Below are 16,810 nucleotides of genomic sequence, written 5' to 3'. Positions count from 1 at the left end.
CCCTTTACAATTGCCACAAGCTACATAAAATACCTTGTGGTAATGCTAACCAAATAAGTGAAATACCTCTATAAGAAGAATTTTGAGTGCTTAAAAAAATTAAAGAAGATACCAGAAAATGGAAAGATCCCCATGCTCTTTGAAATGTAGGATCAACATAGTAAAAATGGCAATCTTGCCAAAAGCAATCAAGAGAATCAATGCATTCCCCATCAAAATCCCAGCACAATTCTTCATAGACTTAAAAGAACAATACTCAACTTTGTATAGAAAAACAAAAAGCCAAAACAACCCTGTAGAATAAGGGAATTTCCAGAGGCATCACCATCCCTCACTTCAAGCTCTATTATAGAGCTATAGTAAGGAAAACAGATTGTTATTGGCACAAAACTAGGCAGGTAGACCAAGGGAATCTAATTTAAACCCTGATATTAACACACACACACTCATTCACACACACACACACACACACACACACACACACACACACACACACACACACACAAAACACCTGATTTTTGATAAAGAAGCTAAAATTATACAATGAAACAAAGAAAGGATCTTCATCAAATGGTGTTGGCGTAATTGGATGCTGGCTTGTAGAAGACTGCAGATAGATCCATATCTATTGCCATGCACAAAACTTAAGTCCAAATGGATCAAGGACCTCAACATAAATCCAGCCACAGTGAACTTCTTAGAAGAGAAAGTGGAAAGTACCCTTGAACGAATTGGTACAGGAACGGCTTCCTGAACATAACACCAGTAGCACCGGCACTGATATCAACAATTAATAAATGGGACCTCCTGAAAATGAGAAGCTGTAAGGAAAAGGACACACTCAATAAGACAAAATGACAGCCCACAGAATGGGAAAAGATCTTGACCAATTCCACATCTGACAGAGAGCTGATTTCCAAAATATACAAAGAACACAAGATGCTAGTCACCAAAACACCAAGCAATCCAATTAAAAAATGCAGTACAGAACCAAATAAGAATTCTCAATAGAGGAGTCTAAAAATCCTTAGCAATCAGGGAAATGCAACTCAAAAGAAATCTGAGACACCATCTTACTCCTGTCAGAATGGCTAAAATAAAAAACACCAATGACAGTTTATGCTGAAGAAGATTTGGAAAAAGAGTAACACTTCCCCTCTGCCATTTTGGATATCAGTATGGAGATTCCTCAGGAAAATGGGAATCAGCACACTACAAGATCTAGCAAATCCACTCTTAGGCATATACCCAAAAGATGCAAATTCATTCAACAATGACATCTGTTCAACTATGTTCATAGCAGCAGCATTTGTAATAGCCAGGACCTGGAAGCAACTTAGATGTCCCTCAAGTGTATAAGGGATAAAGAAATTGTAGTACATTTACACAATGAAGTAGTATTCAGTGGAAAAAAAAACAATGGAAACTTGACATTCACAGGCAAATGGATGGAAATAGAAGAAACCATCCTGAGTGAGGTAACCCAGTCACAAAAAGACAAAAATGATATGTACTCACTCATATATGAATTTTAGACATGGAGCACAGGATTTCCAGCCTACAACACACAACACCAGAGAAGCTACTAAAAGGGGTGACCCTAAAGACACACATGGTTCCCCAGAAAAGGGGAAAGGGACAAGATCTCCAGAGCTAATAGGAAGAATAGAGGGAGGGTAGGGGGATTTAGGAGAAAGAGAAGAGAAGAAGAGAGGAGAGGAGGGCATGAGAGAGAGGAAGATTGAATCAGGGGAAGAATAGAGGTGAGTAAGAAAAGAAATACTATAATTGAGGAAGCAACTATAGGTTTAAAGAGAAATCTTGCACAAGAAAAATGTCAAGAGATCTACAAGATTGACCCCCAACTAACAATCTAAGCAATAATAGAGAGGCTATCTTAAATGCCCTTCTCCAATAATGAGATTGATGACTACCTTATATGCCATCCTAGAGATTTCATCCAGTAGCTGATGGAAGCAGAAAGAGACACCGACAGCTAAACACTGAGCCAAACTCTTGGAATCCATCAGCAGAGAGGGAAGAGTGATGAGTAAAGGGGTCAAGACCAGGCTGGAGTGACCCAAAGGAACAGCTGGCACGAACAAAGGGGAGCTCACGGACCCCCGAATGATAGCTGGGAAACCTGCAAAGGATTGACCCAGACCCCTGGACATGGGTTTTAGGAGGCCTGGGCAGTCTATCTGGCCTCTGATGGATCAGTATTTATCCCTAGTATACTAAGGGACTTTGGTAGCCCATTCTACATAGAGGGATACTCTCTCAGGCTAGACATATGGAGGAGGGCCTAGGGCCTTCTGCAAATGATATGACAGATTTTGAAGGTCCCCATGGAAGGTCTCACCCTCTCTGGAGAGCAGAAAAGGGACAGAATACAGGGTGAGTGAGGGGCTGGGGATTAGGAGAGGGAGAGAGAACATGGATTCACATGCATAACAAGGTTGTTTCTAGTTTAAATTTTTAAAAAAGAAAAAAGGGAACTTCCCACAGTAGGGTTGGGGCAGGTGCTTTCTTTGCCTTTCTGAGTTGTCTGCTTCTTACCACAACATTTGGCTCCTGAGTATTTCTATGTAAAGTGGAATAACTTCAATTTTGTTAAAAAAACAACAATAATCAGATGTACCTAATTTCATGAAATGAATACTACCAAAAGTACAATCAAACGTTGACTGCAACACAGTGATGTTTTGTGCTTATGTATTTGTGACATACATAAGCAGGATGATTTCTTATGCTTTACCTAAGTGAATGCTCTATGCTGAGGCACCTATGATATGTCCCTCAATTCTCCTCCCTCCAGCTCTATCTATGGAACCCATAAAGTCTGAGTACCTTAACAATGTCTCCCAGCCCTGGTATTCTACTATATTCTTATGCAATCGACTGCCCTGGCTGAGCCTTACCCATTTATTGCTTCCATGATATCTGTAGCCATAAAATTGCAGCCTGTGTGCTTCTCCCTCTGGTCAGCTATGATCTTTTCCATGAGTCCAGGACTCCATTTAGATGGATTTGATGTACTATTGGACTATACTTTAAACTTTAGGGTCAGCTTTCTTTTCCTGACTCTTATTTCAAACAAACTATACCCAACACTTTGACATTGACAATTAGACTAAAACAAATGATAAAAGGGTTCAGCATTGTTTCTAGGTTGGCTGAAGATGAATTGGAGAAGCATCAGGAAGTTGCCCTGATTCCTATACTCAGTTATTACCACCCCAGATCATTGTCATTTCCTTTCAAATGTTTTGAGAAAATAGACAGGAATAGTGACTAAACTCTGGATGGCAGAGATACCAGCATTAATATAAAAAGAAGTGTCTGTCCTGAGAGACTTTGAAAGTTGACTTTCCTCTTGGGTGAAAATTAATATTTACATACTAAAATTAAATAGTTTCTCCTCTGAAAAGTACAAAACCACATAAATCATAAATACTCTTGTTGGATAATTTTCTAGAAATATATGTCAATTGTACATAATTCTCATGTTTATGAATCTTATTTGGATTCAAATACATTCTTGCAATTATTGACTTTTACAAAAAAGTAACATGCCCCAAACCAAATTATTTTCTCTCAAACACAAGTTGCATAAAGGTTTTGATTTTAGATAAGTCCGCAATATCAATAGATGCCAATATAAAAGCAATATAATAATAGGATGAACAAAGTATTAAGGCCTCAGATTTCTCAATTTTATTGGATTAAAATTTCAGTTTCCAAATATGTTGGAAGGAACACCAAATACCAGAATATCAATAGCATTAAATGTGAGGAATAATATGGGATTACACATTAATCTACGATTCCAACAGAAGTTAAGGATGGAAGAATTGTTAGTGGAAAGACAAAAAGATAATGGTACACGAATATAATAGATTGTTCTACAGGACATAGCAAATTCAGTTTTAATATGATAAGAATATGGAGACTTAAGAGTTGAATTCTAGAATGCAGTGCCACAGACTGATCTATAACAAGAAGGTTGGAATGTAGTAGAAGCTAAGTATGCAGGATAGTAGAACCTGGGCCCATACCACACGGAAGGGAAGCCAGAGACACCACAATTCAGAGATCTGAAACCACTGGGTCCACACCCAACTGAGTAGCAGCTTCTAGATCCATAGCCCAGGGAACGGCAGCTGCGGGATCCAAAGCCCAGACACCCAGCATATGTCCCCTGACAGGGACTGCAAGGTGTGGAGCTCCTGGGGTAGTAGCAGGCTGTCTGGCAGGGGCTGGACACCACACAGGACCTCTGGCAGCTGATGGGTTCAATGCAGGTCTCCTGACAGCCACTGTTGAGAGAGGGGCCCAGCTGGCAGATGGTGGGAGAGCAGGTGGTGGTGGTGTAGACCAGGTTGCTGGGGTAGGGAGAGCCACAGGAGGAACCTGAGGAGGGCAGGCAGCGCCTAAGGGAGCGGGAGGAGAAGTTTGCAGAGCAGCAGCTGTAGGCCATGTTGAGAGATATGAGCTCAGCTGGATATACCTGAGAGGATTCTGAGTTTGAATGTCACCCTGTGGAGAACTGGATTTATATACTCTCCACAACAGGTGTGGTACCCAACAGTCTCATCCATGATGCCCTTTTGTGCGCCCTGGTTTACAAGTGTGTAGTTGCATTTGAATAGTTTTCTGAACAGTGTTTTTATGGGTGTTGCAATTTTCTTATGGTTACAACAATGAGCTATTGCTATGTCATAGATGCTATGACAGTTTTACACTAATGCTTATTCATTGTGTCCAGGAAAACCTCTCCTTTCCCTCTCTGTCTGATTTTTATGTGTTCGTGAAAATGTTCTGAAGAACAGTGGTTTGTCCATAGTAAAGGATGAGAGGAATTCACTCTTGTATTTGTTGATGAACTGGAGGCATCACTTGGTTCCCTTTGAAACCTATTGAAGATCACCTTACCCTTTGCCATCAGTTCTCATCTTTGTGGATGCATAGCATTACTCATGTAGTACTTTACCTCCACTAGCGAGGACAGAGTGTGAGCAAAGTAAATTGAATACGACTCAACCCAAAAGTAGGGAGAAAAAAGCAGGAATTGAAGCTGTGATTAAAGCAAAGACAGCACTGAGGCAGAGTCACAAGTGCAGGGCATTTTGGCCCACCTGAATGGAGTCAAAGATATGACAGAAGTAAATCATTTCATACCTTCTGTATCTGACACGTGTCCTGAGAAGACACAGTGTTCACATCTGAGTTTGTGCCAGCATGGACTAGGCAGTTTGAATAATCTCTAACACAGGACACTCAGCTGACTATTGTCCTACACACTGTGGGGTCTGTAGAAACCTTGGTTTACATGAATGGCACCCAGGCAGTGACTGAGTCTAGGGAAAGTAATGGATTCTGAGGGGATTCTGATGGCAACTGTAACACAGGGTGCAGATAACCTGCCCTAAGCAAACACCAATATGCTGTGTGGCTCCTAGAGACTCTTTTTGGTTGATGTTGTTGAGCCCTGTGCTAAGGGAGATTCTGAAGACAAAAATCAAGTTCAAAATGTCTCAACATATCTAGTCTAATACAGCTTTGAAAATAAAAATGATTATCAGTAGCTATCAAAGAATTCTGATACATATTTAGTATTCAACGTGCCAACCTTTGTTGAGAAGGAAAGAATTTAATTTGTTTATTTGTAAAATCTCAGAGTTTTATTTTGGGAGATGTGTGTAGTCTACATCTAATTAATATGTTTTGAAACCATCTCTATTGTTCTTACATTTACCAAAGTATATACCCAAGAGTAAAAATAATATAGAAAGACTGGTTTGAAAAGTGACAGGTGAATATTAGCAAATGAAAAGTCATGTTAATGAATGAATATAATGCAAATGTTTTGGTTTGTTTGTTTTAAATCATGTCCTTTTGTGGCAATGCAAAATTTTTTATACCTATACATAAAATGTTACCTAAAGTACTGATATATATTCAAATGATAAATTAAAAGCCAATGAAACATGATACAACAGGCAGTGGTGAAAGTAGTTATGGACAAGCTACTGAAAACCTCAATTCTCGACATTACTTGGGATACATTTTTTTTCACATTTACTATTTTCATGTTATTTCTTGGAATGGTGCCATTTAGGTGGAAATAATATCTAGCAATATTTTTACTGATATTATAAATATGTGTACCCTTTATCATCAATTGGACAACAGAGTTGGGCAGCTTCATTAGGATCCTTTGAACCAGACAGTGAAACCAGTTGTTGGAATTATGTTTTTGAGAACTTTCTATGTCTAATATAAAATTGATTTTACATTACCCTAGGTGATATTCCTTTGCACGAGTAGACTGGTGTGTTATTTGTTATGGCAGAATGTTGTTTCATTTCTTCTTTAGGAAAGGTGTGAAAAAGTATTATTGCTATGGGTGAGAATGACTTAAAACAGTCACATTGCTACGCATAAAGCTGATGCACCAACACATTTTCTCATCTGTTAAGATTAATTGATAATTTCAAAAACATTGTCATTTCTTTTTTAGTCTTGGGAAGTGTAGATTGTTATATGAGAAGAGCACCAAAATTGCTCTAAGTAGGCACTATTTAGTCATAGACTAGATGCAAGCTCCAAAATGAAACTCTTATTCTTTTCTTGGTTTTAATTAATCAATTTATTCATTTAAAAATTTTCATGTAATATATTTTGATCACTTCCTTTCTTGTCTCCCAACTGCTAGGATATCCTCCCTATTCATTCAAATTTATTTTTCTCTCTCTCTCAAATTGTAAATAAAAATATAAAATACAGAGGCAACTGACAAAAAAATTATTTAATCAACCCCACTGAAGATGGCCATGGAAAAGCACACCACTGAGTTCTACATGTTAAACAACAGATTTTGTTTTTGAGAATTATAAGCACAATTTGATGTATTCAGGGTTTGCATGTTGTTTTTCTTCTCCAGAATCTTCCCTTTGAGAGGACTGGGGACAAAGGAACAAAGTCAGAGACCTTTGTAGTAAAGTGATTGTGACTCAGCCTCACCTCTCCCATCTGTGATCACAAAAAATCCAATCTCATTTAATTTTCCTTGATTCATATTGCTTCCTTGATACTAGAACTAAGTGATAGAGGGAATGTCATGCAGTCCACATGGAGTGTTGGAAACTGAGAAGGTCCATATTCAGAGGGTTTCATAGGAAACACAAAAATGACTCCAGTTCATTAACAAGAAGAGCTAATTACTGCCATACCAGACATTGTGAAGAAAGGTAATTTCCTCCAAATATTCTATGACAAAGCACATTAAAATTATGTCAAAGGTAAAAGGAGGGATTTCTTTGCAGGACATGATAAAATAGTCACTAATGTAAAACAGTGATGGCATGTCTGGCATAGCAGTAGCTTAGCTCATCATCTTATATTTTAATAAAGTGACGACACCCATAAACATGATGTAGAGAAAACTATGCAAATGCAACTGCAATTACAGGGATTACCTAGTTCCATATTTGTAAACTAGAAAGCACACAATTGAATCAAGGATGAGACTGTTGGGTACCACACCCATTGCTGAGAGTATATAAACCCAGCACTCCACAGGGTGACATTCAAATTCAGAATACTGTCAGGTACATCCAGCTGAGCTCACATCTCCTCTCAACATGGCCTACAGCTGCTGCTCTGCAAACTTCTCCTCCCGCTCCCTTAGGCGCTGCCTGCCCTCCTCAGGTTCCTCCTGTGGCTCTTCCTACCCCAGCAACCTGGTCTACACCACCACCAGCTGCTCTCCCAGCACCTGCCAGCTGGGCTCCTCTCTCAACAGTGGCTGTCGGGAGACCTGCATTGAGCCCACCAGCTGCCAGAGGTCCTGTGTGGTGTCCAGCCCCTGCCAGACAGCCTGCTACTACCCCAGGAACTCCACACCTTGCAGTCCCTGCCATGAGACTTTTGCTGGGTGTCTGGGTTTTGGATCCCGCAGCTGCCGATCCCTGGGCTATGGATCCAGAAGCTGCTACTCAGTTGGGTGTGGACCCAGTGGCTTCAGATCTCTGAATTGTGGAGTCTTTGGCTTTCCTTCCTTGGGTTATGGGTATAGATACTGCTACCCAAGTTCCTTGGCTCATTCCTGCCAACCATGTTACAGGCCAGTCTGGGGATCAGGTCTTTATGGAATCAGCTGCTAAGCCTTTATATTCTCATATGTCAAAGTCTGTGCCCTAAAGGTATTGTTTTTCCTGCTTAATCCCTAATGATCCCATAGTATTCTTCCATTTCCAACTTCTTTCTTCTTCAACTGCCAGCAGATTATGAGATTAGTGGTCACACACAACTATGCCTTACTTTGTATTGTTGACATATACAAATGATATTTGCTTTCTATCCATTTAATAAATCTGTGCAATCTGATATGTTCATCTGTTGTTCATATTATTATTATATCACTCATACTTTTGCCCTTATGGTTTGGAAGACTTGAAACTGTCAGTATGATTGTCCAAATGAATTGGGTAGATGCACTTTTGGATGAGTTTGTTTTTCTTTCTCAACAGTAGTCAATTCTAAGAAAATCATCATTCATGTCTAACCAACAGTGCTCAACTAGAGTGTGAATTGTCTGATATTAAATTACAGGAATTTCTAATGAGCCAGTAAAACAAAGCAAATAGAATGTGAACTAGAAATGTGAAGAGCAAGAATGAGATATTTCATAATTTACAAGGTGAAGTCTGTACATAGGCAAATATTAAGTCTAGTATTTGAATGTAGATTTTCAAGCAGGTTGGTCAAACATTAATGTATTGCTGTTCATGCCCTCTGTGGTTGGCTAATGACAGCTGCATCTCATCAACCTCCATAAGAACAATGGCAATCATCTTAGTTCATGAAGTGCTAGGAGCCTCCCGACACATCCCAGGCTCAACTCCTATCAATCAAAGGACAAGGCAATGTTTTCTATGAAGAGGCTGAATGTACTAGGCTTCCTCTGTGTCTCAAAGAAAGTCTTAAAGAAGACTGAAGATTAAGTGTATCATGGGCATTCAAGGAGGAAAGAAGGAAAAAATAACTAAAAATATACATTTTTAGTGAACTACCAGAATGCTGTATTCTAGAAGCATTCGGTCCATTTGTAAAGATTATTGGAATTGTCTACTACCCTGTCTGAAGCATGGAAGGACTTTTTCCTTACATGTATCTTTTATTGGACAATGTTCATAATTTTATAGAGTCTCACAGCTGTCTAAGAGTGAATTGAAAGAGGATCCTTCCATAGCCTGGCATTGGTGGCGCACACCTTAATCCCAGCACTAGGGAGGCAGAGGCAGGTGGATATCTGTGTGTTCGAGACCAGCCTGATCTACAAGAGCTAGTTCCAGTACAACCTCCAAAAGCCTCAGAGAAACCCTGTCTCAAAAAAACAAACAATAAAAAAGAAAGAGGATCCTTCACTGTAAATTTTGAGATAAACAAGTACACAAATATGTATTAAGTTTATATCCATAATAAATGTAAATCAAATCAAACAAAATCAGTGAGGCTAATGGGATAGTTGTAATAGAGTAAATCAATTCATATCAAGTGATTCATAGAGTAACAGAAGCCCCAGGGACTTTTGGCACTAGGGCTTGCATGTATATTTTGCAATCTTAAGAAGTTAGGATTTGATTAAAAAAAAAAAAACTTTGGCCAAATTCAAACCCATTTTGTACTTCATTGTCATATTGGGTGAAATGAAATTTTTTCTCACACATCTAATGATTCCATGAGAATTCTTAGTCTGGTATTACCTTGATATATGTAGATATTATCATAGAATATCACACACAGGCCAAGGCCTACAGTGTTATGGGGGATTTAAACAGCCTCAGTTAAAAAAGACTAAAAATACAATGAGGCAACAGTGAGTGGTGAAGGAAATAACTTGGTAACTAGGGAAAGCTTTGAATGCTTGGTGTCATCCTTTGATAGGTAGAATCAACATAGTAAAAATGGCAATCTTGCCAAAAGTAATCTACAGATTCAATGCAATCCCCATCAAAATCCCAGCACAATTCTTCACAGACTTTAAAAGCTCAACACTCAACTTTATATAGAAAAACAAAAGACCCAGGATAGCTAAAACAACACTGTACAATAAAAGAACTTCCAGAGGCATCACCATCCCTGACTTCAAGCTCTATTATAGAGCTATAGTCCCGAAAACAGCTTAGTATAGGCACAAAAATAGACAGGTAGACCAATGGAATAGAATTGAAAACCCTGGCCAAAAAACCTAAAACTATACAATGGAAAAAAGGAAGCATCTTCAACAAATAGTGCTGGCATAACTGGATGTTGGCTTGAGAAGACTGCAGATAGATCCATATCTATCAACATGCACAAAACTTAAGTCCAAATGGATCAAAGACCTCAACATAAATCCAGCCACACTGAACCTCTTAGAAGAGAAAGTGGTAAGTACCCTTCAACAATTTGGTACAGGACACTGCTTCCTGAATATAACATAAGTAGCACAGGCACTGAGATCAACAATTAATTAATGGGACCTCCTGCAAATGAGAAGCTTCTGTAGGGCAAAGGACACAGTCAACAAGACAAAATGATAGCCCACAGAATTGGAAAAGATCTTCACCAATCCCACATCTGACAGAGGACTGATTTCTGAAATATACAAAGAACTCAAGAAGCTAGTCACCAAAACACCAAGCAACCCAATTAAAAACTGTGGTACAGAAGTAAATAGACAATTCTCAATAGTGGAATCTAAAATGGCTGAAAGACACATAAGAAAGTGTTCAACATCCTTAGTCATCAGGATAATGCAACTCAAAAGAACTCTGAGATACCATCTTACTCCTGTCAGAATGGCCGAAATCAAAAATACCAATGACAGTTTATGCTGGAGGGGATGTGGAGAAAGGTAAACACTTCTCCACTTCTGGTTGGAGTGCCAACTTGTACAGACATTTTGGAAATCAGTATGGAGATTCCTCAGGAAAATGGGAATCTGTCCATCACAAGATCCATAAATTCCACTCTTAGGCAAATACCGAAAAATGCAACTTCTTTCAACAATGGCATCTGTTCAACTATGCTCATAGCAGCATCATTTGTAATAGCCAGGAACTGGAAGAAAACTAGATGCCCCTCAACTGATGAATGGATAAAGGAAATGTGGTAAATTTACACAATGGAATACTTCTCAGTGGGGAAAACAATGAAATTTTGTAATTCACAGGCAAATGGATGTAACTAGAAGAAACCATCCTGAGTGAGGTAAGCCAGTCACAAAAAGACAAATTTGGTATGTACTCACTCATATATGAATTTTAGATATGGAGCAAAGGATTTCCAGCGTACAATCCACACTGACAGAGAAGCTAGGAAACAAGGATGAGCCTAAGGGAGACATATATGGTCCCCTGGAGAAGGGGAAATGGACAATATCTCCTAAGATAACTGGAAGAATGTGGGGTAGAGGAAATTAGCAGAAAGAGAAGAGAAGAAGAGGAGGGGACAGGAGGACATGAAGGAGCAGGAAGATCTACTCAGGGGAAGAATAGAGGGGAGCTTGAAAAGAGATACCATAATAGAGGGAGCCATTATAGGTTTAAAGAGAAATCTGGCACTAGGGAAATGTCCAGAGATCTACAAGGTTGACCCCCAACTAACAATCTAATAGTAGAAAGTAGAATGGCTACCTTAAATGACCTTCCCCAATAATGAGATTGATGACTACCTCATATGCCATCTTAGAGCTTTCATCCAGTACCTGATGGAAGCAGAAAGAGACACAGACAGCTAAACACTAAGCCGAAGTCTTGGAATCCATCTGCAGAGAGGGATGAGTGATGAGAACAGGAGTCAAGACCAGGCTGTAGAGACCCAAAGGAACAGCTGGCACAAACAAGGGGCAACTGGTGGACCCCAGACTGATAGCTGGGAAACCACCAAAGGATTGATTCAGACCTCCTGAATGTGGGTGTCAGTTAGGAGGACTGGGCGATCTATGGGGCCTCTGGTAATGGATCAGTATTTATCCCTATTATACTAATGGAATTTGGCAGCCCACTCCACAAAGAGGGTTACTCTCCCTCAGTCTAGACACATGGGGGGGAGGTCCTAGGCCCTGCTCCAAATGATATGACAGACATTGAAGATCCCCATGGAAGGCCTCACCTCTCCTGAGGAGCAGAAAGGGGATGGGATGGGGGATTGGTGGTGGACTGGTGAGCAGGAGAGAGATAGGGTACTTGGTTTGACATGTCAAACAAGCTTGTTTCTAATTTAATTTTTTAAAAAAGGAACTCCTCAGAGTTAGGGTTGGGGCACCATGCTTTCTTTGCCTTTGTGATTTAGCTGGTTTTTACAACATTTGGCTCCTGAGTCTTTATTGGTAAAGTGGAATGACTGTGATTTTGTTAAAACCATCAATAATCAGATTACCTAATTTCATGAATTGAATACTACCAAATGTACAGTCAAATTGACTGCAACACCTTGATGCCTTGCATGGGTGAGGTCCATAGGCAAGATGCTTTCCTTTGCTTTCCATATGTGAATGCCCTATGCTGAGGCACCTATGATTTGTTCCTCACTTTTCCTCCTTCCAGCTCCACTTGTGGAACCCCTAAAGTCCCAGTACCTTAACCCTGTCCCCCAGCCCAGGTATTCTACTTCACTGTTATAGAATCAACTGCCCTGGCTCAGCCTTCCCTTTCCTTGGGCCATGACCTCTGTATCCCTAAAATTGCAGCCTGAGTGCTGCTCCCCATGTTCAGCGAGGATCTTTTCCATGAGTCCAGGACTCCTTTTGGATTGATTTACTAATGGACTATACTTTAGAGTTTAGGGTCAGTTTTCTTTTCCTGACTCGTATTTCAAACAAACTATACCCAACATTTTGACTTTGAAAATCAGACTAAAACAAACAATAAAAGAGTTCAGCATTGTTTCTAGGTTGGCTGAAGATGAGTGGGAGAAGCATCAGGAAGTTGCCCTGATTCCTGTACTCAGTTATTACTACCCCAGATCATTGTCACTTCCTCTCAAATATTTTGAGAAGATAAGCAGGAATAGTGCCTAAAATCTGGTTGGTGGAGATACCAGCGTTTATATAAAAAGAAGTGCCTGTATTGACAGCCTTTGAAAGTAGACTTTCATCTTGTTTGAAAATAAATATTCACATACTAGAATTAAATAGTTTTTCTCTGAAAAATATATAAACTCATATATATATATATGTATACATATATATATATTCACTCTTAATGGATAATTTTCTAGGTGTATAGGTTAATTATATGCAATTCTCATGCTTATGAATCTTATTTGCATTCAAATTACTTTTTTCCAATTACTGATTTCTACAAAAAGGAACATGCCACAATCCCAAATTATTTTCTTTCAAACTCAAGTTGCAAAAACGTTTTGATCTTAAGTTAAGTCCCAGATATCAATAAATGCATACATAAAAGCAATATAATAATTGGATGAACAAAGTATTAAGGCCTCAGATTTCTCAATTTTATTGGATTAAAATTTCAGTTTCCAAATATGTTTGAAGGAACACCAAATAGCAGAATATCAATACAACCAAATGTGAGGTATAATATGAAATTACACATTAATCTAAGATTATAACAAAAGTTGAGGAGGAAAGAATTGTTAGTGGAAAGAAAAATAATAATGGTAGATGAATGTAATAATAGATTGTCTACAGGACATAGCAAAATCCGTTTGATATTATAAGAATATGGAGACTTAAGAGTTGAATTCTAGAATTCAGTGCCACAGACTGACCTATAACAAGAAGGTTGGAATGTAGTAGAAGCTAAGTATGCAGGATAGTAGAATCTGGGCCCATACCACAGGGAAGGGAAGCCAGAGACTCCACAATTCAGAGATCCGAAGCCCCTGGGTCCACACCCAAATGAGTAGCATCTTCTAGATCCATAGCCCAGGGAACGGCAGCTTCTGGATCCAAAGCCCAGACACCCAGCATAAGTCCCATGGCAGGGACTGCAAGGTGTGGAGCTCCTGGGGTAGTAGCAGGCTGTCTGGCAGGGGCTGGACACCACACAGGACCTCTGGCAGCTGGTGGGCTCAAGGCAGGTCTCCTGACAGCCACTGCTGAGAGAGGAGCCCAGCTGGCAGGTGCTGGGATAGCAGCTCCTGGTGGTATAGACCAGGTTGCTGGGGTAGAAAGAACCACAGGAGGAACCTGAAGAGGGCAGGCAGCTCCTTTGGGAGCAGGAGGAGGAAATGGCAGAGCAGCAGCTGTAGGCCATGTTGAGAGGAGATGTGAGCTCAGCTGGATGTACCTTAGAGGATTCTGAGTTTGGATGTAACCCTGGGGAGAGCTAGGTATATATACTCTCCACAACAGGTGTGGTACCCAATAGTCTCATCCTTGATGCCTTTGTGTGCTCCCTGTTTACAAATGTGCAGTTGCATGGGAATACTATTTTGAACAGTGTTTTTATGGCTGTTGCAATTTTCCTATGGTTACAATGAGTTATTGCTATGTCATAGATGCTATGACAGTTTTACAATGATGCTTATTCATTGTGTCCAGGAAAATCTCTCCTTTTTCTCTTAGCCTGATTTTTTACGTGTTTGTGGGTATCTCTGAAGAACAGTGGTTTCTTCCATAGTTAAGGATGAGAGGAATTCGCTCTTCTTTTTGTTGATGAACTGGAGGAATCACTTTGGTTTTGTGAAACCTATTGAAGATCAACTTACCCTGTGCCATCAGTTCTCATCCTTGTGGATGCATAGCATTTCCCATGTAGTACTTTACCTCCACTAGCGAGGACAGAGTGTGAGTAAAGTAAATTGAATGAGCCTGAACCTAAAAGGAGAGAGAAAAAAAGCAGGGATAGAAGCTGTGGTTAGAGCAAAGACAGCGCTGAAACAGGGTCACAAGTGCAGGGCATTTTGGCCCACCTGAATGGAATCAAAGATATGACTGAAGTAAACCATTTCATACCTTGTGTATCTGACATGTGTCCTGAGATGATAGAGCATTCTCTTCTGAGTTTGTGCCAGCATGGGCTAGTCAGTTTGAACAATCTTACACAAAGGACACTCAGCTGACTATTGTCCTCCACACTGTGGGGTCTGTAGAAACCTTTTTTTGCATGAAGGGCACCCAGGCAGTGACTGAGTCTAAGGAAATTAATGGATTCCTAAGGGATTCTGATGGCAACTGTAACACAGGGTGCAGATTACTAGACCTGAGAAAACACTGAAAAGAGGCTGTGTGGCTCCTAGAGACTCTTCTTTTTGTTGAGCCCTGTTTTAGGTAGATTCTGGAGTCAAAAATCAAGTTCCAAACATCTTATCATATCTATTCTTTTACAGCTTTGAAAATAAAGTGATTTTTAGTGTTGGATATTGCCATGGGCTTGCCTTTATCATGTCATACTTATATTTAGATTCTCCAGGACTTCTGCCATGGAGGGATGTTGGATTTTGTCTTCTGTGTTTAATGAGATGATCATGTGGTTTCTTTTCTAGAATCTACTTATATGATTGATTGTACCTATTTATTTATTTTTGAAGCATCTCCACATCTCTGGGATGGAGCTGACTTAATCATGGTGAAAAATAATTATTGATTTTTTCTTTGATATATTTGCATGTATTTTACTGAGTATTTATACATCAATGTTTATCTAAAATTGGCCTGTAATATTAAAATGATTTTGTAGATATCAAAGAATTCTGATACATATTTAGTTTTCAACATGTCAACCTAGGTTGAGAAAGAAAGATTTTCAATTGTTTGATTTTTGTAAAATCTCAGTTTTATTTTGGAAGCTGAGTGCAGGGTAAATCTAAAGAATATCTTCTAAACCCATCCCTTTTGCTCTCACATATACTAAGTATACATCCAAGAGTGAAAATAATATAGAAAGACTGGTTGGAAAAGTGACAGCTTAATATTAGTGGATGAAAGGTCATGTTGATGAATCAATGTGATGCATATGTTTTTGTTTGTTTGTTTTAAATCATGACCTTTTGTGGCAATGCAATGTTTTCTATACCTATATCTAAACCTAAAATTTAACCTACAGTACTGGTATATATTCAAATCATAAATTAAAAGCCAATGAAACCAAGACTTATTAATAATGATACAACAGACAGAGTTGAAATAGTTATGGACAGCCTACAGAAAACCTCAGTTCTCAACATTACTTGGATACATTTTTTTCACATTTGCTATTTTTCATGTTGATTCTTGGAATGGTTCCATTTGGCTGGAAATAATATCAAGTAATACATTTACTGATGTTATCAATACGTGTACCCTTAATCATCATTTGACACCAGCTTTGGGTAGCTTTATTAGGCTCCTTTGAGCCAGATAGTGAAATCAGTGGATTGCTGGAATTATGCTTTTGAGAAACTTGCTATGTCTAACATGAAGTTGATTTTACCTTACCCTAGGTGATATTCTTTTGTATCAATAGATTGATGTAGTATTTGCTATGGCTGAGGGTTGTTTCATTTCTTCTTTAGGTAAAGATGTAAAAAAAACCCCAGTTGGTATGGGTGAGAACGATTTAAAACAGTTGCATTGCTATACATAAAGCTGACACATTAACACATTTTCTCATCTGCTAAGATCAATTGATAATTTTAAAAATATTATCATTTCATTTTTACTCTTGGGAAGTGTTAACTGTTATATGAGAAGAAGGGCCAAAAACCTTGTCTAAGGAGACATTATTTAGACATAGGCTACATGCAAGCTCCAAAATGAAACTCTTATTCTTTTCTTTGTTTTAATTAATCAATCATTAATTATTTTAAAATT

General features: G+C 39.0%; 3 protein-coding genes across 3 annotated transcripts; 1 reads left to right on the top strand and 2 right to left on the bottom strand.

Moving 5' to 3' along the window:
- Positions 1–3,967: 3,967 nt before the first annotated feature.
- LOC100762761 (keratin-associated protein 13-1) lies at positions 3,968–4,480 on the bottom strand. The gene has a single exon (XM_027413302.1). The coding sequence runs from the start codon at positions 4,478–4,480 to the stop codon at positions 3,968–3,970; it is 513 nt and encodes a 170-aa protein (XP_027269103.1).
- Positions 4,481–7,646: 3,166 nt separating this feature from the next.
- On the top strand, positions 7,647–8,168 carry LOC100774817 (keratin-associated protein 13-1). Its single transcript, XM_027413301.1, has one exon. It carries the CDS (start codon positions 7,647–7,649, stop codon positions 8,166–8,168), a length of 522 nt encoding a protein of 173 aa, XP_027269102.1.
- Positions 8,169–13,760: 5,592 nt separating this feature from the next.
- Positions 13,761–14,273, bottom strand: LOC113835386 (keratin-associated protein 13-1-like). The gene has a single exon (XM_027413303.1). It carries the CDS (start codon positions 14,271–14,273, stop codon positions 13,761–13,763), a length of 513 nt encoding a protein of 170 aa, XP_027269104.1.
- Between the last annotated feature and the right edge of the window lie 2,537 nt (positions 14,274–16,810).

The sequence above is a fragment of the Cricetulus griseus genome, chromosome 4 (assembly GCF_003668045.3).
Source record: "Cricetulus griseus strain 17A/GY chromosome 4, alternate assembly CriGri-PICRH-1.0, whole genome shotgun sequence".
NCBI classification, from domain to species: domain Eukaryota; kingdom Metazoa; phylum Chordata; class Mammalia; order Rodentia; family Cricetidae; genus Cricetulus; species Cricetulus griseus.
This window is presented reverse-complemented; position numbering and strand designations above follow the sequence as displayed.